Source organism: Protopterus annectens, chromosome 14.part0, assembly GCF_019279795.1.
Source record: "Protopterus annectens isolate FY-2018-M chromosome 14.part0, PAN1.0, whole genome shotgun sequence".
NCBI classification, from domain to species: domain Eukaryota; kingdom Metazoa; phylum Chordata; order Ceratodontiformes; family Protopteridae; genus Protopterus; species Protopterus annectens.
In genome coordinates, this window is record NC_056748.1 from 808,225,598 (window position 1) to 808,250,594 (window position 24,997).

At 44.3% G+C, this 24,997-nt stretch overlaps 1 protein-coding gene across 2 annotated transcripts in view; it reads left to right on the forward strand.

Moving 5' to 3' along the window:
• Window positions 1-663: 663 nt before the first annotated feature.
• Window positions 664-24,997, forward strand: part of WBP1L (WW domain binding protein 1 like) — an 872,089-nt gene continuing 847,755 nt past the window's right edge. For both annotated transcript variants that reach the window (XM_044056551.1, XM_044056552.1), the window contains exon 1: window positions 664-938. In XM_044056551.1, coding sequence (XP_043912486.1) covers window positions 849-938 — 90 coding nt within the window. In that variant the 5' untranslated portion in view covers window positions 664-848. The remainder of the gene's footprint in view (window positions 939-24,997) is intronic.

Here is a 24,997-nt window from a genome sequence, read left to right on the forward strand (position 1 = left end):
TCTTTATACCTAGGGTACCAGTTTACCTAAGACCGGCCCTTGCACAACGTCTTAAGTACATATTTCACTCAGTTGTTCTGAACTGTATATCTTTTAACAAATTTTACTTAGATCTGACAGTGTTTTAGCTTGAAACTGTAAACTCTGTGGAAAATAAATCATAAAAAAATATTATACAAAATCTCTGCTTCTCGAAACCATAACACCCCCGCCCTAGCTGGTGCCTAGAAAAAAAAACAGAAATGCAATAACCTCTTATTTTTGGCAGAAAACATGCAACCGTGCAGATTTTCCGAATAGACTACTACTTTACTGCACCAACTTACCTGTTACTATACAATCATATCACATGGGCAAAAACCTTACTAAAAAAAGTGTTAACAAAATAGCATTTCTAACCATTACAATACTTTACATCTTTACTTCCTGTTTAAAAATGTGTAAAATTTAAAGGGCCACGAACTTCCTTTGCAAACTATAAACCAGCTGAGTTACAGGCATGAAAGTAACCAGACCAAGTCACACCCTGTTTCACACAAAGTTATACAGCCTACCTCAATAGCTACCGTAACCCCGCCCAACTGATTGCGTAGAACCAATGAACACCCTGGAACCACGCCGATTGAAAAACAATCACATTTTCGTTATCCAATCAAGAACGCGAGTTGAATTGTGGTGTCGCTTCTTTGTTAGGATGCGTTGCGTAAAGGAAAAGGTTTCGATTAGTTTAATAAACTGGTTTAAAAAAATGTGAACAGTTTTTGTTTTCGACCGCTGGAGGGGTCATTGTTCATCAGACCGGGTGAGTGACTGACAACGGTAGACAGTCGAAGAAGGAAAATAAGGGAATGGAAATGTCTTCACAGGCATGGGAAGTGGTCCTTCTAACTCTGTTTCACTTGTTTAAGACCGTGAGATCCTTCATCCCGAAGGTTCAGGTAAGAGTTGCCAATGTTGTTTTGAAGGGGGAATGAGCAATAAGCTTTATAGTGCTTTCTTTATTGTGAGTACCTATACAAAGTAAATAAAATATACTGGTGCTGATTATTTTACTGGGTATTTATCTGCTCTGGTCTTTAATTCCTTGTTTCTTCTAGATCAGTTGTTTTTCCTGTACTTTTGCTTGTTAGTGTTAATAACCTAAATTCTAATAACCTTCATCTCTTATTTTTCATGTCAGTCAATGGCTGCTTTTTGTTTAGCTTTCCTTTTTACGATTATTTTGATATGTGCAGTTTGTTCTGTTATTCGGTGTTATTGACTTCTCTCAACATGTCTTGTATTAGTTTAAGTTAGGCAATGCTGAGACTGAGGCAGGTTCCCCTTTGAAGGAAAGGGCCTTTGTTGTTGAAGAACAGTAATGTACGATTTCCTTTTAAATATACCTTCTTCAGGACCATCAGGAATACAGCTGTCAAAAAATGTATTTAAGAATCAAGAGACAGAGCAGAAAAGCAGGTGCCTTGTGTAGGGGTAAAATCATAAGCATGTTTAATACTGAAGTTATTAAACCAAAGTGTAATTGTGTATTTTCTGAAAGCATAAAGGAATATAAACGAAATTATAACTGGTGTATGTTGCCTGTAAGACTGTTTATAGGGATACAGTAGTGTTTTACTGTCGTGAATGCTAATGTAAGCGGAATAGTTAAGAATATGCTCAGCAGAAGAGTCACATTTTTGACTTATTAAAGAAAAAGCTTGGTGATGAGCAATTTTTTGTACTGTTTTTAACACTTGTTTTTCTTTGGCAAATCTTTCAACCTGTCCAACACTTAGTATTCATTTTATGTTGCCCCATCACACAGCTTTTGCTGCATAAATAGAAATCTTTCTGATCTGACCAATGTCAAAAATGTCAGATTGTCAGTCATGAAAACTGCATTCCAGCTGCCACTGTGGTTTAGCTAGTAAACATATTCTTCAGTGGTGCTGCAGTCTTTGTTTTGTTTATCATCACCTTTCACCTTTGCATTATGTGCTGTCCTGTTCTTGTACTTGGCCCATTAACGTGGTCGTTTAGCAGTTTGTGACGGTTTAGTTAATCATTCTTATCTGATTAAGAACTAGGTTGATCACATTTTTTAACTCTTATGACACTAGTGTTGTACTGTTTTGAATTTGTGCCATTTCCTAGTATTTGCACTTGTTTCTGTTCTAGTAATCTATACCGTCTCCATTTTTGCCTGCAGAAAGGGGTTACAGTCATCTAATTTGTACCATGCCACTACAAATGACATTAAGCAAAGAAAAAGCACAAATAAAATTAAGTAAGTGAGAGAAGACTGTACTTAAGAACATCTAGCAAAATTGCTATCTTTGGTTGTGGCACAAATACACCAGTCACACCTAAACACACACACGAAGTCTCACACTAAACAGCTGTAGGGCAGGGTTATGAACACTAGCTTCCCAGGTCCTTCTCTACCTCACCTTGAGGTTTGTGCCTTACAGTACTAGCTTATTCACAGTAATTGCAATTTGAGTAACTATTGTATTCACATACATGTAGAAAAATATGCAGGAGGGACTTGTTCATAGGTGTGTACTAGGCTAATGGCCCTGGAGCCTTTACAAGCCTAACCTATAGAAGTTCCCTGGCATTGTGCAGCCTGATGTTAGTTCCCAGCACCTCTATCAAGTAGAGCCACTAGAGTGATCCCCGGGGTGAACTTTCTATTACTCAACCACTAATCAAGATTTCTCCTGAAGAGGGACGGCGAGGTGCTCTGCTTGACATGTATGGGAAGTCTATTCCAGAGCATGGACAGTCTCTGGGTGAGGAACCTGTCCCTCCAGCATGTTCTGTTGATTGTGGTAATTAGGTTGAGGTCTCTGGAGTGTGTGGTGCGGAGGGATTGGGATTTCTTTATATGTAGCATTTCTAACAGAGCTGGGTCAGACATGGCTTTGTAAGTCAAGCAGAGAACGCCTCTAAGTAGGCAATATGAGACAGAGAATAGCTGGAGTCTTTTGAGTCTGTCCGTGTAGGACATGTCTTTAATGCCTAGGATCCTCTTTGTGAGGTACTTCTGTGGCCTCTCCAGCTGTTGCAGGATGTCCTCTTTATTCCTGGATGCAAAACCCTTGGTAATGAGATGTGCCACATAGAAGGACTTTCTGGCCACAGTGGCAATGTGGTAGTCGAAGGAGAGGTTGCTGTTAACCTGCATCCCCAGATCTCTTGTAATGCTTTCAGTGATCAGTGGGCTCCCATCGATGTGGTAATTAGTGGGAAATGAGTTTTTACCAAAGGGGATGACTATGCATTTTTTGGCGTTAAGCTTAAAGCCATGGTTTCGACACCAGTCATTGGTCTCAGTGAGGCCTTTCTGTAGGATGTCTGCATCACTTGGGGAGTTAATAATTGCTCCCAGCTTGCAGTCGTCTATGAACTTGCTCAGCCAGAGTCCCTTTGTGTTGGCCTGGACTTCTGAGAAGTAGATGCTGAACAGGAGAGGACCCAGGACTGATCCCTGTGGGATTCCACTCGTGACTGGTTGGCAGTCTGACTTGGAGTTCGCTGCTTTCACACTGTGTGTTCTATCTGTGAGACCATTTACAACCCGCCCACCTAGTGATATAGGGTTTGATGCCTAGTTTGTGAATTTATCAATAATTCCCATGTGAGGAATGGTATCAAAGGCCTTGGCCAGATCGAGATAGGCTGTATGCACTGCCGTACCTTCATCCACAGCCCTGGTGACTGACTCAAAGAAGTCAACCAGGTTGAGCAGGCATGATCTCTCTTTCACAAAGCGAAACTGTGTGGGGTCCAGAGTTTAGAGATTTCCTATATCTTTATTAATCAGGTCCATAATGATGCGCTCCATAGCTTTACATATCAGACTCGTCAGGCTAATGGGGCGATAATTCCCAGGGTCTGTAGTCGCTCCCCCTTTATGGACAGCTATGACTGTAGCAGTGCGCTATTCGGTAGGGACAAAAAAAGCTGGAGTCTTTTGAGTCTGTCCGTGTAGGACATGTCTTTAATGCCTAGGATCCTCTTTGTGAGGTACTTCTGTGGCCTCTCCAGCTGTTGCAGGATGTCCTCTTTATTCCTGGATGCAAAACCGGCTGTGACTGAACAGGGCTCACACATGTGGTGCCATTTCGCTTTGTAGTTCATGTAGAACACAGCCAGGGATATTATTGGGTCCCATGGAAGTTGTATTCTTGGCCTTGGACAATGCAGCTTTAACCTGTGCTGCAGTAATGCTGGGTGCCTGGCATTCTTCCAGTATTGTGATTGGTCCTTTGGAGGGGAAAGGGGGGTAAAGTTGGCACTGTATCTGTCGGCCAGTATGTTGGCTCAGTATAGGAGGTACCATTGTGCAGTAACTCGGAGCAAATCTGGGTATTGCCGTGGGAGGTTCTTGATACAACTGTAGAAGATTTTGTGATTGTTTTTAGTGTCTGCCGCAATTCTGCCTTCATAGTTGGCTTTAGAGGATTTGATGAGGGGATTGTCATTGGTGAATTACTTGAGTAATTAAGCTAATGAATTATATAATGAGATGATTCATTTATTCTTTGCATCTGATGAAGTCTTAGCAACTTAGATGAAAATGCTGTGTGTGGAATTGTGTTTGTGTTAGAATTCCAAAGCCGGTTTAGTAGTCAATTCAATCATTGAGCCGACTATTTTCCTTCATCTGTGGTACTTATTTTGTTTGGCTTTAAAAAGACAGTGCTGTTTGAGAAACACATTTAGACAGGCATGTGGTGCACAGGAAAACTTAGTCATTCCAATAGACAAATGGAATTTATGAAAATACTGGCTCCCCAGCTGGCTGTTTCAAATACTTGTTGTCTAGCTAAAGAGGTACTGCAATCTGTTTGTAGCTTCCTAAATTTACAGGATGTAGCAGGCAAAACAAAATGCAAACCAATTTGTGGCCGACACATCAAGTATAACTGAACAATTGCTGATTCACAATGACTGCCAGGTATGGAACTCCCAAGAGGGGGTGGTTCTACATAATATCTGGTTAGATGTCCTAGAATAAATCAGTATTTGGAGATGTACAATTAACATACTTCCTCCATCCACTTTTTTTTTTCCCTTCCAGGAGTTTATGGTATGTCCTAGAAGATCTATTCTTTGAATTTTTATCAACAGTAAGAGATTCCACTTGAAGAAAATAATTCATTGGTTGGCAGGCAGTGGCTAATCCAGCCTTGCTGTGTGTGTGTGCGCGCACTTGCATCCACGTATGGTTATTCTCTGCCATTAAAAAAGTCAGTTTATCAGCTTTCCAACAAGACAGTTTTATGATCTGTATAAGCTTACCACACAGTTTTTTGCATTATTTTGCCTGTACAGATACATCAGGTATGCAAGATGTAAATAATTGCTGTTTTTCTTTATATAGTTTCACATTTTACTATTTACAGCATTCTTACTAAAAAAAAAGTTTGTATTCAGTCTAACAACTAGTTCACTTTTGGAGCTTGATATAATTTACCAGAATTGTTTTCGACATTTTTTTTCCTGACTCTGCTGAAACAAGTACTTCCAACATTAATGAATGATCTAATCGGGTGTTTGTGGGACAACTGGTGGTTATCTCTCACCTCTTTGTATTGAGAATCTTGTCTTTTGCAAAGCCCTCCTTCTCTCTCTATGCGACTATTATTGCTGTCTGATACTGTTCAGCACTTGACTTGCTGTTTTTCAATCAAAACTCTGAAGTGAGAGATGGACCAGCCTCCAAAGTCCTCACCACCCAGGGCCTTTGTACTATTGCAATAATTTGCTGTTTTCCTGCTGAAACACTTTTAATAACTAGTGTGTTACTTGTGGTAAGGATGTCAGTGCTATGTTTGACTCGTATTAATTCTTTGTATTGTTTTGGCAAAGTGGTCCACAGATCCAGAAGATAATGTCTGAGCAGGGCCAAAAGTGGTATTTGCAATTGGAGAAGCAGCAGTAGGTAGTGACTGCCTACAGTAACAAAGTAGCTCTGGGTCCCAATGCATTAGTATCGAAAAGTTGGGCTGGTTACTAAATGAAGTTGTCCATGACTCAGACTTGGTAGGCTAAAAATGTCAAAGGAAGAGTCTGGCAATTGTGTTTATTGCTCACTGGTGTGGTTGAAAAAAAATAAACTGCAAAAGTGTGAAGAGAGCTTATGTAAACTGAATGTTGAAATAGCAGAGTAATTGCTGTGGTCAGAAAATTTGGCACAAAATCTGCCTTCCTATCCCCTACTTGAGATTTCTGCTTTCTATGCCCCTTGCTGATGTTGGATAGTGATGAAATTGAAGTGACAGATTGCCACAGTAATGTATTTCAGCTGGTTTCCCCTTGGGGTAGATGCACTGTTACCTCCCCCCATTAGCCCATAGCAGTAATAGTGTCCTCTACTTTAATCCGCAGACTGCCCTTAGAGAGAAAGAGATACACTTGTGGTGGGTAGCTGTGATGCGTGATGTGTGATTTCCAAAAATGAAGGAGGAAGTAGTGGCCACAAGTTTGTGTGTGTGTTTTATTTTGTTTTGTTTCTTGTTTCTGTAGTCACATCAATCACTCTAATAAATATGACTGGTTCATGATATGGACAGTGTTTCGAGTTTCTGGTCAGTAAATTGAGAGAAGCACATATCTGTATAAATGGAAAATCTGCTTCTGTTGGCAGTTTGTAGTCAAATGGTTAGAGGTTATTGGGAAAGCACGGAGATCAGTTGCTGTTTTGAAAGTGCTTGGCATTTGTAACAGGACATGGGTTTGCTACGCATGCCTTCCTCTGAGTTAGAGGGGAGGAGATGGGAAGTCTTGCTGATGAGTAGCATATCTTACTACTTAGTCCTGTTTTCTTTCCATTTTAATGGGAAAAATTGATAGGTAGCACAGGGAAAAAATCTTGGAACCTCTAGTTGTCATTTTCTCACAGTTCCTAGATAACTTGGGACTTGCTGCTAATGTGTTTAATGAGACAATTTTGCCTGTGTAGCTTGTGGCATGTTTTGAAGAGGTAATAGAAGCACTCCAAAATCTTGAACATGTGAAGGTATTCAGTAATGTCTTTTATGAGGGAGTAATTGAAAAACTAATAGCACTAAATGTCAATTCAAGCATAGTTGAATGAGTCGTATACTAGTTAAGCACCAAGATATATCATTTGGGGTGGTGTTACCTATGAATCATAACATGAGTTATAAGTGGTGTCCTGCAGGGCTCTGTACTGGTGCCACTTCTCTTTGGCATGTCCCATTACTGTGTCTTCTGAGCTGCTGAGATTGGTTGCTGTTTGTGGCCAGTTGCTGTACATTTCCTGGTAGTTTGTAGTCAGAGTAGAGATAGTATCAGGTGCTCTGATCTTCAGGGACATTTTGCAGGTATGTCTTTATTTACTGGCAGAAGCCAGATATATCTGTGGGCAGTGGTATAATAGATACTCTTCACAATGTAATGCAGTGCTTTTTTTATAGATTTTTTTTTTTATCTTTGTGACGGTCTGGGTGGGGTACCCTTTAATAGCAAGTTAAATAAAGTATTTCATCCATTTTTGCACCGCTTTCCTAATCATAGGCAGATGATATCCAGGAGTAGCAATCTTTTTTTTTTTTTTGGGGGGGGGGGGGGCGTCTGTAAATTACTTCTATCTGATCCCAGGGAAATAGACAGAGTACAGTATTTCAGAGCTACACATTAAAATGCATTAATTTGATTTTATTTCACTTTCGTAGGATATGCATAAGATTTCTATCTTTTGGGTGGCAGCTCTGGGGGGAGTGGAGTCTATAAATTACTTCTGTCTGATCCCAGGAAAATAGGCAGCGTACAGTATTTCAGAGCTATACAAAATGCATTAAGTTGATTTCTTTTTCACTTTCGTGGGATATATAGAAGACTTCTATCTTTTGTGTGGCAGTTGTGTAGGGATGAAAAGTATGTGTGAAAGCATAAAGCAGTTATGTACTCTGGAGTCTGGATTACTGTGGGGCAGTGAATGTGCCCTTGAACAAGTTAAAATTCATGACCGAGACCACCATGCCTTTCACTGTTTTCACAGTTAGCCATTGTGTGTGTGTGTGTGTGTGTGTGTGTATTATACACCCTCCCACACACACTCCTGATGTGTATCTTTTGGGGGGGGGGCTGTCTGTGAAAGCAGAGATCAGTTACATGCTTCATGCAAAACAAATAATTGATATGGGCAATGTGGGAGTAGGAGTGTGTACATTTGTTGGTTGATTGTCATTTGATTACTGGGAAAGTCTGACTGGTTCCATTTTCAGCAGAGGTCAAGGGAGAAAAGCTCCAAAGTATGAGAGAACATTTTCAGAACAATCATTTTATAGTGCTTTGATGATGGTGATGATACAAAAAGTATAGTTCAAATAAATCAAATTAGACATGCCCCCAGATTCAGCAAGCCCTGCACGGTGTGCAGGACTAGTGCAAGAGCTCCAGCAGGCAATGTGTCTGCCGTGCGATCCATGAATAAGCTGTAGGGATGTGCACGAGCGCTCCTGCACGGACTCGGCCCCTGTATGCAAATTACCCCATTTGCAGGAGAAATTCATGCAAATGAGGTGAATTTACGATCCAGGAAACTGGAAGCCGGCTGTGCAGGACTAGTGTAATCTGCAGAAATGTACTCTGCCAGTAACGGAGTACATTCTTGCAAACTACAAAACAGAGCCATGACAGCTCCAAATAAAGGGTGGATATTATTTAAAAAGCATGCCAATGGCCAAATATAAGGCCACTGGCATGGAAAACAGTTGCAAAAATAAAAAAAAAATCAACTTTTATTTTTTTAGCCAATCTGGGCTGTTTAAGCGTAGGGCAGTGGGATCGGCTGAAAAATAAGAAAAAAACCTAAAATAAGCATTCTAACCAAAATCACTATTTTGCCATTATACTCAATGGCAGGCAGAAGACAACATGGCCAGTGAATAGTTGTTGCTAAGGGGGGAGGCTTAGTGTGGGACTTGTATCTATGCATCAGCAGGCAATCTTGTGCAAATGAGGGGAATGATACTGAATCCCAGATTTCCCCTGCATGCTAGTCAGCACCCAACAGTGTAAGAGCAGGAATAGCTTGGTGCAAACCTAGGAGTTAGCTGACATCATAGGGATGTATGTTAGGCATACTGTGAGCAGATTGGAGCCCTGTGGCTCAGGTTTGCCCTTAGCTTAGCAGAGTGTGTGTCTTGAGGCTGTGTAGCATTCTTTACATTGCCTAAGGAGGTGTGCGTACCGGGTTTTAAAGGAAAAATAAAAAAGTAAACCAGGAAATAGCTCTGTGCACATTTGAGCATTGTGTTTGCGCAACATGCACTAGGGCTTAAACTGGAAGGCAGTGGGAAGGGAAAACAGCAGTAGGAAGGTAATCAAGGAGTACTAGCATAGCTGTCAGATGAAATGTATCAGAATCAGCCAATTACACAGGCAGCAGCCCAGCCCAGAACACTACTATAAACTATGCAGACACCTTTCCCTCTGTTTTTTCCTAAATACTCTACAGCACCGGTGTATACAAGCGGAGAATTTGTAACATACAAAAGCAACAAAATGATAGGGGCTGCATAACTGGCCTACAACAACATGTGGAAGAGGCCGAGGGTGGTGAGGATGTGAATGCTGTCGACCAACCCACAGTGAGGAGACGGCGAAGAGTGCACAGACCCAGGGTAACCTATCAGGGGCTACATGAGCTGGAGATAGTGGAGCACTATAGGGTGGACAAGGACCTCCTACAGCAAATTGTAAATCTGTGCCGGCCACACCTCACACACAGAACTAAGAGAGGGGAACCCATCCCAGTGGATACCAAGGTATGTGTAGACCTAAGAATACTAGCTACAGGTACCTTCCAAAGGCCAACTGGGGATATCCTGGGGATCTCACAAGCATCAGCATTCAGGGTACTCCTCCAGTAACTGGATGCCATGTCAGCACATGCCAGTGAGCACTTATATTTCCCCAACACCTGTGAGGCATTGGCCAGCAATATGCATCTCTTCCACCAAATAGCAGAATACCCTGAGGTAGTGGGTGCTATAGACTGCACGCACATACGCATCAAAGCACCACCTGGTGAGTGGGGCAGGGTCTATATCAAAAGCAAGGGCTTCCCCTCCATCAGCTGCCTTGTCATGTGCGATGCCCAGGGCATAATAATGAATGTGTGTGCTGGTTGCCCTGGAAGCTATCACTGTTCCCACGGCTGGCAGCTGATGCAGCTGTACCAGAGATTTGCCAGTGGGGACATCCCTTACGGTCACCTAGTGGGGGGTGCTGGTTACGTACTGGAGCCATGGCTGGTGACACCCATCAGAAATGCACACACACCCGAACAAGAACTCCATGATGAGGCACACGCACAGACCAAAATTATAATAGAGCATGTGTTTGGGATGCTGAAGTCACGGTTCCGGTGCCTGGACACATCCGGTGGAGCCTTGCAGTACTCCCCTGCTACATGTACTCAAATTGTCATTGTATGTGCCATATGCACAATATGATCCTGCGGAAACAGCTGCAGCAGGAACAGCATGGGGCAGGGCCACACAGCCCCCCACCATTGCCTAGGCCTGCACAGGCACAGAGTGACTCTGAGGAGGAATAACCTGAGCCTGCCCCAGTAGGCAGAATGAGGCATGCCCAGTATGCCCTGGCCTTGGCAAAGAGGCAATGCATAGCACATAGACTGGCACAGGAGGGACCCAGGGAATGACACATCTCTCTGACTTGCACATACAGTAAAAGGGATGCCAAACATGACACTACCTGTCAACCATGTGCAGGGAGTGTACTATGTGCATCTGACATAGGCAGCCTTCCAGCACCACCCTCAATACTGGCACACCCACAAGGTAAGTCACTCAACTTACCTATTGCCGAATATAGTAGTATGTGTTGTTACCTGTATCTGTGGTATGGATGTGAGCATGCAAGGGAATCGGGTGGCTGAATGGGATGCCAGCAGATAGACACCTATAGTGGCAGCATGAGATCTGTAACAAATACTGGTGTCACCATAGTAGCCAGTACTACACATGGTGACAAAACTCACTGCAAGAAATGTGCTGGGCCACATGTGTGTCCTTATGACACATGCCTGTCAGGGAGGTTCACATACCCAAGAACAGTCACAGCCAGCAGGACAGGTGTAGACAAACACAAACAAATGCTGTGCTTAGGCCTCTGAATGATGCCTATGGGTAACCCCCCCCCCCCAGGCCTGCACAGACAGACTACATCAGGTCAGGCAGTGGGATGTTAGTTCTGAAGGGTAGGAAGTCAGAAACTAATGTGTAGGTCAATCAAACGTAAAACCTGTAGTACACTGATATGCCTCTAGTTAGCACGATAGGTTAGAAAACAGAATGAAATGGAGTACCTGACATACCAGTACAGTCATAGCAAATGTGTACAAGTGTCAGGTGTGCCCCCCCCCAATCCTGTGTAGCAATGTAGAAACAGGTGTGCCTCCCCCATAGCTATGTAGACATGTAGTAACAGATGTACCCCCCCAGTCCTGTGTAGAAATGTAGTAACAGGTGTGCCTCCCCCAATCCTGTGTAGCAATGTAGAAACAGTCAGGTGTGCCCCCCAATACTGTGTAGAAACAGTCACGCTGTCATCCTTTGTACATATGTCATGCAGTAAGAGGTGCATATGTTCTATACACCATAATTTATTGACATCATATCTGATAACAAGCCAGTGAGATGTCATACTGCAACACATGTTATGTATAGTAGGGGTTATATTTGAGGACATAACCTAGGCATTCGGTGGTTGTGTGTACAGTACTGAGGTTTGTGTACGTATGGTGATTGTCGACAGTGTGTGTATTGTGAATATGTACCTTGGCCTGTGTACAGACTGTGGTAGATGTCATTGTTCTTGGTCATGTTCTGTCTTATGTTACATGCTGCTCCAATGTATGCTGTACAGATCTATGTCACTAACTAGTGGGCGGTATGTCGCCATTGCATCTCTGTACCAGTGGTTATTATGTGTCAGGATAGACAGAGGTGTGTGAATGCATAACCTATGGGGGCAAATGTATACCAGTATTTACGTGATATACCCATCTACTTGGTTGTTAACATCCATATTGTCAGGCTTGGTGCACATGTCTTGCACTAAGGGGTTCTGTGTATACCTCTGGACTGACCAGTGTGTGTCAGACTGTCCACATTTATTGGCCATATCTCTGTAGTCCACAGGATTACTGTGCTAACAGTGGTACTGTACTATGATGTTCTGTTAGTAGCCAGTGGTGCACATGTTGGAAGCAGATGTGATCTCCCACACGCAACATGTCTGTGAAGGCAACCCCTATTACAGTAGCAATAGTCTACATCTATACCTGCAATACATATCTGACATCCCATTGCACTAAGAGGTTGGGACTAGTGGGGCTGAGGTGTAGGACTCCACTCCATGTTCAGTACATATGGTGAACATATATGCATATATAATTATCCATATATCTATATAGATATATACACACACACACATATCGACATGCATAGATGGATATGTATATGTACATATAAATACTCAGATATATACATATACACAGCAATATATGTCTACACATATACAGATAGAGATACATATACACATATAGATATCTACATATATATTGACAGGGGTCTATATTAGAACATTGAAATTTCATAATTTTGAATGTTCTAACATCGACCCCTATTCAGCGAATGCTGAAAATAGCAAAATGACAGAAAAACAATTTTTTTCCTAGGGAAAGAATTTGGTTGTCCATTTCGGTCGTTTCGCTATTTTCAGCACTGTGGTGGAAAGTTACGGGTTGGGTTCAGGTGAGTTTGGGTTAGGGCGTAGGTTAGTTATGTGTGCGATTGTGTGGACATGAGGGTTAGGGCGGGTTAAGTGAGTTAGGGTGAGGTGAGTGTGCGATAGTGATGGACCTTAGGGTTAGAGTTTGGGTTAAGGTAAGTGGATAGTTAGTGGAGTTTGTACATTTAGTGTAGGGTTAGCTGTAAGATTTTAGGTATATGTGTGTGTGGATTACTGTTTGTTTGGGTGTGCTTGTGTTGTATGTATGTGTTTCGGAACAGCAAATTTTTTCCCTAGGAAAAAAATTGCTGTTTTGCATGTTTGATGTTGCCAGCGTTCGCTGAAAAGGGGGTCGATGTTAGAACATTCAAAATTATGAAATTTCGATGTTCTAATATAGACCCATTGACAGTAATAGGTATATCAGAATAGATATGCACATGTAGTTATAGATATCTACATAAATAGGCATATCTGTACACATAGATGTGCACGTGTGTGTGTATGTATATGTATATGTATATATATATATATATATATATATGTATATATGTATATATATATATATATATATATATATATATATATATATAAAAATATAAATATACACAGTATATCCAGATATATGTATCTATAGTGTATCCACATCCCGCCCCCACCCCCCATTAAGGAAACAACAGTAAAAAAATTTCTCCAAAGCCAACTTCATGCTTCTTAAGACAGAAGTGGTGTACTTCATGACACCCATGCAGATGGACAATACAGTTACAACTGCTGAATCCTACACAGATGCACTTACACGAGTGCATGGATCGTGCTATCCCAAACAGAACCAAGACGCTATCATCCAAAAGAGGAAGCCAATCTTGTGGTCCCCTGCCATAAACAAACTGTACAACAGAAGGAAGAAACTGTTGCAAAGGAGAGTAAAATCCCATGAGTGGTGGAGCTCCCTGGTCAGCCTCAGTAAGAAGCTGAGATCCCTTATAAGATCTTCCAAAGCTAGCTACGAAAACAAAATTGCAACTAATTCCAAGGACAACCTCAAAGCATTCTATAGCTATGTCAAGAGTCTCAATGGCAACACCCAGATCTGCTCTGAGTTACAGCACAAAGGCACGAAAATTACAGAACCAACTGATATTGCATCCTGGCAGATAGGTTCAGTGCTAACTTTACCCCCCTCTCACCCCCTAAAGGGCCCCTATCTATACAGGAAGAATGCAGAGTCCCTGTAAGCACAACTATGCAGGTAAAAGCTGCACTCTCTAAAGCCAAAAACACAGCATCCATGGGACCGGGCAACATCCCAGGCTGCGTTTTACACGAATTTCAGAACGAACTGGCTCCCCACTTAAGCACCATGTTCAATAATAGCCTCACATCAGGCTTTATGCCCACTGAATGGCGTACAGCAACAGTTATCCCACTCCACAAAGTGGGAGCCACCACTGATCCCGGGAGCTATCAGCCTATTAGCCCGACGAGCTTGGTCTGCAAGGCCATGGAACGTATCATCATGGAACTCATAAACAAAGACATTGGTAACCACCAAACTCTGGATCCCACCCAGTTCGGGTTTGTGAAAGACAGATCATGCCTCCTGAACCTGATTGACATCTTTGAGGCAGTCACCAAAGCCGTAGATGAGGGTAAGTTGGTTCACACAGCCTTTCGTGACCTCGCTAAGACTTTCAACACCATACCCCATTCTGGAATCTTAGCTAAACTCATTAAATTAGGTATACATCCCTACGTCACAAGATGAGTTGCCAACTGGCTCACTGACAGAACCCACACTGTAAAAGTTGCAGACTCCAAATCTGACCTCAAAGCAGTGACAAGTGGAGTACCACAGGGTTCCATCCCTGGGACCTCTCCTGTTAGCCTGTACTTCAGAGAAGTAGATACCAAACACAGAAGGCCTCTGGCTAACAAAGTTCGCAGATGACTGCAAACTAGGAGCCATAGTCAAGTCCCCAAATGATGTGGACATCTACAGAAGTGCCTCGCTGAGACAGATGCCTGGTGTCAGAGCCATGGCCTCAAGCTCAATGCCAAAAAGTGCAGTGTCATCCCCTTTGGTAAAAACTCTTGTACCCATGAACTACCACATAGGCAGCAGTCTACGAATGCGTGATGAGACCTTGGGACCCAGGTGGACAGTAGTCTCTCCTTTTGATAGTCACATCATCACAGTAGTCGGGAAGACCTTCTACATGGCACACCTCATCATAAAAGGGTTGTCATCCATGAAAAAAGAGGTCATTGTTCCCCTCTACTCGACACTCATTAGACCCATTATAGAGTACAACTCCCCTTTTGGAATGTACCTCACAAGACATCTGCAGCAGCTGGAAAGGCCACAGAAGTACCTCACAAAGAGGATTACTGGCCTCAAATGCCCTACACTGACCGCCTCAAAAAACTCCAGCTTTACTCCATAGCATATCGTCTACTCTGAGGTGATCTCTGCCTAACATATAAAGCTATGTCAAATCCAGAGCTGTTGGACATGCTACACCTAAAGAAATCCCAATCCCTCTGAGCTACATGCTCTAGGGACCTAAACCTTGTCACCACAATAAACAGGACATGCTGGAGGGATAGATTCCTGTCCCAGAGACTTCCCATACTCTGGAACAGGCTACCCATCTATGTCAAGCAAAGTTCATTAGCACTCTTCAAGAAAAATCTTGTTGAGTGAATGGGAAATAGGAAATACACCCCGGGGATCACTTCTGTGTCTCTGCTCGACAGTGGCATAGGAAAATAACTTTTTTGGGTGGCGTAAGCCAGGGAACCTTGTTGGCTAGGCTTACTTAGGCCCTTGGGCCGATTAGCCTAGTACCTACCTATGAACCTATATGTACATACGAAGAGATGCACATATGGCCATATATATGTTGTACTATACAGATGTGTATGCAGGCATGTGCATGAATATGTATGTGTATGTACATGTAGACATATTTCAAACTGTTATATGTATATATCCATATTCCTGTCGTGTACACCTCACGGTTGTGTATACCCTCCCAGATGTATCTCGCCGTATGTATCTGCTATGTGTACATTAAGATAAAATAACATATATACTTGGTTGACATATGTATTTGGTTGACATATGTGATCCAACAGTCATATTAATAAGTACTACACAGTTGTGGAAGTAAAGGCAATTGTGCAATACTAATCAATATGTATATTGACAGATATATTTGAAAAACAACAGCTGTCTTCACAGTGGTCAAGGCGTAGTGGTCAAGTGTTGTGACTATAGTGTACAGGGTCCTGGGTTCAAGACCTGCAAGGGCTGTTCATTTTGTTGCTGGGCAGAACAAGGACTGTTGGATACAGAGTGGTTAAGGCAGTTTTGAGCAGGTTTAAGTGCGTTTGCACGAAGCTAAGCGGTGCTAAGCTACGGGTAAACATATGGGCGCTTATACAGTGTATACTTCGCTTACCAGTGCTCAAATCAGCTTAGCTGTTATATATTGCAGCAATGTTGATACCTGCTAAGCATGGCTTAGCCCTGGTAACCAATTCACACCACCCAGTCTGATAACATAGCAAGGTAATGACATCCGTAATAAATGTATGTAATCCCATGTACAATACATGCGCCTATGTGCTGTCATTACAGTAGCAAGGGGTGTAAGTGCAATATGTGGGACACAGACGTATATGAGGCCTGTATAGCACTGTTATCCATATGAATGTGTTGCATACAGGGGTAGTAGCCTAAAGTGGGTGCTGTCACACTGGCAAGTAGTGTATCATGGTGGTACTACTGTTGACAGTGCTTACCCAGTCAAGAGTAGAGTGCTAAATGTAGTACTAACAGGCACACCTACATGTTTTGCTGGACTCTGAGGCCTCCTTGTTGTATCCCTGGTGTGTGAGCTGTGTCACAGTATATAACCCCTACTGGGTAATGATCCGACATGTGGAATGTAACTTTAGGCTACCGTCTGTACAGCACTTGTTAGTGAGGGCTCCTGTCATGTAGTTATGGCATACATATTGTTGTCAGACGTCTGTCTGTCTCAACACATTCATCCTACTGCATAGCTATTTGCCAAACTGATGACTGTCAGTCCCTGTACAGATGTGTACATGGCAGGTATCCAGCTGGTATATGTACAAGCAAACTAAGCTTGATTGACACTGACATGTCTGCCCAGCTGTGTAAGAAGTGGCACATGTAGGAGAGAACACCCTGTACACACCACATGCCACGGGTACCTCCACTAGGGTACCTCAACTACACTACCACAGTCAACAGAACATGCTTGGGTACAGGTCTCCATCACAGACACTAACAATGTGCTGTAATGCATGTTGCATACATGTCAACTTGATCACCTCAGTGGCCATGTGCAGGAGGAACCTGGAGGATTGGCTTGATGCATGTCACACTCACCCTGAGGGTCACCACAGTAGTGTCTGTCGATAGATTGCCTGCTGACACATGGCTGGTGGCGGGATACCACTGTGCACACAACCCATCTCTCCTTGGACAGTAGCTAGGTACACAACTATGACCACCTGCAGCGATGCACCCCAGTACTGACACGTGTACGTGTGCATGACTGAGTATAGCAGTGTCTGTGTATTAGCACACCTGTACTTGGGAATTCCATGAGGGCCTTCACAACTACCGCAACACCCATTGCCATAGTCAGTTGTGGCTGCTGCTGTATGGGACATTACATGTACCCTGTTAAGCTCCTCTCCATACTGGCTACACAAGCCTTGCAGTACCAGCACAACAGTGTTGTACAACTGGGTTGATAGGCATTTAATACCCATGGTGTTCTGGCAAGTGTGTGTATGTGTGCATGTCCATATGTCTGTAGGGTTACAGCATTCCAAGGCCACATACTCCTATTACAATACCAATTGCCACACAGTAGTAAATATAGTGTTGTTGCTGCCCATAGGTGAGGCATGACAATGCAACACCCTACTATGTGTGTGGCATGTGCATTAGATGCATATCCCTGTAGTACCACTGTTGGGATATACAATGGGTTGTATCGCAGTCGTGGCCAATGTGTGACAGTGGGTATGTCAGAGTGTCATCATGGGTTTCGGGGAGTACAGTATCCACTGGGGGATGTGGGTGCTGTGTACACTGTCATTACACCAAGGTATATGTCCCATATACCTTGTTATGGTTACCACTGTCACCATCAACCATACAGGTAACTGATACCACAATCCAGGCCAGTTATGCATGTGCTGTGTGCAGCCTACCTGTAGCACATTGGACACACGGTCAAGTTAGTTAGCGATAGGCCCAGGTCTCTCTGACATGTGTCTGCCTGTTGTCTATTAATGTGTATATGAAGGTATGTCACACTATGTATTGTCCATATACACCCATTACGTCCCCCATTAGCATACTGTACATGTCTGGGGATGTTTTGCATGTAACCTGGAACACACTTCACCCTAAACGCTGTGTGGTGTGTGCAATGGAAGCCACACACTTCAGTATCACTACATACCCTAGGTAGAGGTCTAGTCCCAGTGTTGCCAAGTAAGAGTGTATGTGGATGGGTCTACATCAGGTTGCATATTATACACACCCCAGCGGGTCACCTGTCCATGTGGCACAGGCAATAATTGTTATACAAACCTGTGACGTGTTCAACTGTACCCCAGATATGTCACAGCCATGGTGTCACCACAGTGCCATACCCTGTTGTGGAATATGACTGCAGACCATCCTCGTGCTGACACATCTACACCTACAACACAAATGGATAACATTATAGAGACCACAATCAACCAGTGTTACTAACAGCTACATTGCTGGACAGCTACACTACCTGACATATATGCATTACACTTTACTTCTTACAACATGTTATACTGCAGTACTGTGGTACACTGTAATACATTCACTGTGTGCATAAGAACCATATTAGCCTGTTTCTGCATCGATGGTATAGATGACAGGGATGCGACACAGGTATCATCATATGCATAGGGTGTGTTGTCGATTTGCCAGAGGCCAAGGATGGGCCGTACATTTGACACCATGTGTGTGGGTGTGGGGTGTAATGAGGTGAACTGGGCGTGGGGATATGGTGTGTGTAGGTATGGGGTTGCCCTAGGTGTGTTTTGTATAGTGTATGGGTATGCATGCACAGTTCTGCCATGTGGCTGCCCTACACAGGTGTTTATGGACAGCTGCAGACCATACCTGGCAGGGTGTACAGTTCACTGCCTCCGGTCATGGACATGTGGACTGTGCCTGCCAGGGGTTCCATGAGCACGTCCAGGTACAGGCCTTGATGTGCCACTCCCACCTGATGATGGCAAATGTCTGCTGGAACTAGGTCCCTCCTGGGACTGGCCAGGACCACGTGCTCGTGGCCTGCTGTGGTGTGGCCAGCGCATCCCCCCACAGTGCCGGTACTGCCACTGTGGGAGCCCCTTGGTGTACTAGCACATCCAAGTTGACTGCCAGCTGTTGGCATTGCTGGCCTACGTCCACTCGGCTGTTGCTGCACTCCCACCACACGTTCAAGCATGGACAGACCACGGTCAATGAGGGCCATCATCTCACCAGACCATCTATCCATGCGCTCAGTTAACACATGGATGGCACCAGGCAGTTAGTGGGAGTTGTGTCACTTGCAGATGTGAGAGCAGCCCTCTGCAGCCTCAGGCCCCGTTTGATGTAATGTTCCATACGTGCCTCTGCCGCCATGACAGCCTGAAACTTGCGCCTGCTGGTACCAGCTGTGTCACGTCTGCCAGGGGCATGATGACCAGCGGCCCTTCCACGAGCACCCTGGGACATCTGCCTATGTGGTGCCCTGCTGGGCAGCCACCTATGCCTGCTGTGACCAGACACAGTAGGCATGGTTACCACACTTTCCTGAGCACTGCCACCAAACGCCAGCTGTCCCTCCGCTATGGCCACTGATGATGGGGTATGTATAGGCACTGAAACTGTGTACGGGGTTGGGGTGGCTAAAAGGGAGATGTCAAATGAAGGCGCTGTTTTGGCCCCTGACAACCCCACTTGTACCTCAAAAGTACTGTCATCATCTTCGGTGTCTGTATGAACACCAACATCAGATTGCATGCAGGAGGGACCCTGACCCACCTTGCCATTTGTGGGGGAAAACAATAAATGCACTTTAAGACCTGTACAACATTGTATAACAGTACACACACACACACACACACACACACACACACACACACACACACACACACACACACACACAAAACCTTAATACCTACCTGTCCATGATTTACAGACAGTCTCACATATATTCTCATGCATTCTCCATCCTGCATCACACTTGGTAACATACGTTAACCACTCATTAACGTATCGGTCCTCTAAATGCCTAGACAAGTGATCAAAACACAAGACCTGTTAATCCATTACCTGTCTGACCTGAGTGGAGTGGTTTTACATGGCCTCACTGCTGTCATTCAGTGTTCACCCTGTGTATGTCCAGACATCATGAGTGTGGCCCCTATATGTGGGGGCTACTATGTTCACTCCATAGCATCACGCACTGGAGTGTCGTGTATGTATTGCTCAGTACATGCCAGATGTGCTGCTCAATCAGCCTATCATGTGACAACTATAATATATGGATACACTCCCTGGTGTCGACGACTAGTAATTCCCCAGTGCATCTGTGGTACTGCATATGTGGGTTGGCAGTCACCTCTCTGCTGAATGCGACATTAAGGGTATATCCGATGTCTACCTTGCCTGTTCCATGCTACAGACCTTCGTATAATATCAGCTGTCCTGTGATTACATATATGACAAGTATTTCTGGTGTGTCAAGTGGCAGTCCATGTACTGCACGATCCCAAATGGAAGTACTGCTGTATGAACAACTCCACAATCACACATGTGCATACATGGCCACCCACACAAACACACACATGCATCCTGCATGTATCAACCTCCCTTCACTTCAACAGAGTGACCCTACAGACAGACTAACTACCCACCAGGATACACACACACACACACACACACACACACACACACACACATACAGTTAAGGTTGCACAATGATAGTACACACACTCCTATTACCCATCTGTCAGCATGCATAACATATGGTACACAACAGCATGCAGTGCAGCTATAGTCAATCCATGCTAGCAGCATTATGCATGTGCTGTGTCACTAGGTGATGCCCCTTCCTCTGGATACCACTGCACCCATGTACACAGCATCGCTGTGCACCTGATCTGCACCCTGCCATGTACTGTGTACCGCACCTCACAGGTGTACAACTCATTGCTGAATGTGTAGCACTGTGTCAATTATGTCAGCTTTAATGCTCACAGCTCCTATGTTTTTCAGCAACACATAACTGGGATAATATGTGGAGAAATGTCATTTGTGAATGCCTGATGTCTGATTTACAGCTCTCAACATCAGCTGATCTTGTATGACTAATCCAATACTATTACACTGACAACCATCAGACCATACTGTGGCTATGGGGGGTGTACATACCCTTATTGATATCCTTCCTTGATCTGCCATGGGACCACATCACCACATATATTAACAGTACATGAGCCCGATATGTGACATATGTCCTGTACTTTCACAGGCAGTGTCTACAGAATGTGTTAGGTGTACAGATGCTGACCTCGATGCATACACTGCATGTGGGCATATGTGTGCACACCCTTATGACAGTTTGTTACACCTATTCTTATGTGTATTACAGCAGTCATTACTCCTGGCAGGGGTGTACTAGCGTGGGCCATCTGCATTTGCCAGTGTATGTTCAGTCTGCCCTACACATCTCCCCCTAATCTGCATGATTGCAAGGTCTACTCATGTGCACATCCCTTGGTTTCACACACTGCCGTCACTATTGTTGTGGGGGTAGGGTTACGTCTGCCACAGTTCCTGAAGCTGACTACATGCAGATACAGCCATTCTTAACATCTTTAAGATCCCTGTTGCAGTGCACTGGTGTGTTAAGCTGACCCCCCCCCCACCTTCAGCCTTTTTGCAGATGCTTGACAAATAAGGCCTACACATGTGTGTCAGTTTGCAGTGTCCCATACACTGAATACCACATGTTACAGCCTAGTCCCAGCTGATGATGCGGACCACAGTAATACGTTATGCCATAGTGTAACTCTGCAACAGTTGCCATTGTCCTACAGGTATATACACTGGTGTTGCACTGTATACGGGTGTTGTTCCAAACATGTCCCTACTGTAGGTCATGTCTCCTACGATTATGTTGTTCCCTGTGGACACATTCCGCAATGACAGGATGTTGGCTGTCTTGCAGGTGGCTGACATACCCTTCCAATACCCCATCATGGTCACCACTGTGATGCCGTGCATTTAACAGCAACAGTATGTGCATATGTACAGCATGCATTCTGGATAGGTGTGTTAGATGTTTGCATGAAATATATCATAGCCATTACATGCCTGGTGTATTGGCAAGCGTCTGCATAAACTATACTTGTCAGCTACAGGCTGCTGCCTTAGTGGTATACTGGAGGGATCTACATAAGAGGGTGAGATATGCAAAGTCAGTGGCCACACCTGTGGCATTGCTACAGGGTGGGTGCAGCATTACAATACATCAACAGTACATGTCCACAATACTACCACATATGCACATCTGTTTATCACTACTATGCAGCAACAAACTAACTATATATATGACGTCCGATATGCATGATCTACCTGTGCAGATGTGGATGTATATGCAACAGTGGTCTATTGATGTGTCCTGTGGCCTTACCTGCATACTTCTCAGCTGGTGTGTGCATAGCACCCACCGCCACAAAGGTGTTCGGCAGTTGGTAGCTATGTGGACGGGCAGGTGCCACGAGGCTGGCTAGGAGCTCCTCTACACGTGTCGGGGGGATGGATGGCATAGCCCCACCTTGTTGCGAGGTGATCCCTCCCCCGAACTGCAGCAGCACGCCAACTGGCATTGCGAAGCAGGTCAGAACAGTGATGTCGGACCTGCTCATAACTGTGGTTGTGCAGTCTGACATCATTGACCCTGTGGACTAGGTTGTTCCACGGGGCTGTCCGCTCCTGCTGATCATGGGTGGCCCGGCCAAACAAGACAGGGTAGTGCTGTATTAGGTGGATTACCACAATGTTGTTTTCAGCAGCTGAGTAAGCTGGAAGCCTTCCATGTGACATTTTGCTTGAAAGAAACCAAGATGGACACAGATGTGAGCAAGTTATTCAGCAAGGTTACCACAGTTTGTAATACACATCACTGTGACCCTCACCCCCCCCCCCACCATATCAGCGACAACAAACTGTACGCACAACTCGGTAGGTATGGCTACAGCTTACTTAGCAGCGGGGCAGATATTGTGTTGTACCACACTTTGTGCAATGTGTTTGTAGCCATGTTCCCTGTGTGGACACTATCATTGCTGGCCTGTTACAGACTATTCACCTGCATGCCATTGCCAGGGCCACTGTGGTTCCATATATGCCTGTGGTATGCTTGCTGTGTGGTTGCTGCACATCTGACATTCTTTGTTGTTGGGGATATCTATGCATGCTGTTGGACATGTTCCAGGATTGTGTAGACTATTACTACCCACATATGTTATAGAACCATGACACAGTAGCATGTATATGTACTACTGGCCAGCAGAATCACCTCTCCAAACTCATCTGCCCATGTTACTAGGTCACATCGCGTGTGACCCACCCTGGGGCCTCCTCATGTACTGGTCCAGCAATACCTTCAGATGGAACCAACTCAGGGGATGTTGTCCCCCTCCCCCCAAGGACACACACACACACACACACACACACACACACACACACACACACACACACGATCTTGTCCCCCAAGGTCATGTCCAGAGTCTGTTCCATAACGGGCTCCACAGACACATGTGGAATGTACTACATCACCTTTAGGCACCCAGTACGCATTCACAGGGTCCACATGCTCCTCCGCCTCCAGGCCAGGCACCTTCGGGACGTAGACTGCTGTTGTGAGTAGCAGTAGGTGGGAGGCTTGTTCCCATTGTGTCCATATTGAGACCCATTGGGGCATCCACATCACAGACCACAGTGTTTACCCACCATATGTGTCACATACCACCCCTGTAAGCTGTCCTCTATATCTACCAACCCTGGCCACCTCCACAACTATAACTGCCATACTTTCGCATGTTCCCATTCTTCACAGACAAGGGCACTGTGGTCCCAACAAGGGGTTCACGTGTGACGTACCCATCCATGTTGCACTCCCTGACAGCTGTAGATATCTGTGTTTATTGCTATGTGTGCTGTTTCCTCGCACATAGCATGCAGCACTGTGGTGGTAATATAGGGGACATGTATTTACATACATATATGTTTGTGTGTGTTTGTATATATGTAGACATGCATATAGGTATATATCTATGCATGTGTAGATATATATGATGTGTATATATGTGTTTACACATGGGTATCTGTATATTTGTGGACATATGTATGTGTGTGTGTGTGTGTGTGTGTGTGTGTGTGTGTGTGTGTGTGTGTACCCATATACATACCTATATATGGGGTGCATTCAGACATCAGGTCCACAATCTTACAACACCTTCCTGCACAGCTGCACTGCTCTGCCTTGCCACAACACAGACAGGTGGCACATATGGACACAGCCTGACATTAGGGGGGTATATGTAGGGCCAGGTTGCAGGTAACCGGGTTGCATACCTATGGCATTCCTGCATGCTACAGTACAGGTTAACCTGAGTATCCTGCGAGAGGTGGGCTGTGGAACACACATGTCCATCATTATGGCATTACTTCCACCACCAGCTATTGGCCACAGTAATATACATGCTTCCCATTACACAACACACACTGTGATGGTTTACATCTTATCATTCAGTGCTGCTCTGCACGGTTGACTGGTATGGCCCACTACCCACAGGGACAGACTCTATTGTCCTTAACAGTTGTTCAGCTGAACATCATTATACAACACCAGCTGATGGCACATATAAATCATTCCACATGTATCCCATTATTATGGACCAAGCACTATGGTCAGTTACATTGCATATATACTTCACATACCTGTTCTGAGAATGAAGTCTCTTCTGGATAGTTTGCTGGATGGTTTATTTTTTTGTTTTTGCCTTTCAATCACCCTCTCTCGGTCTCCCTCCAGTAAATGATTTGAGCTGCTTTGAA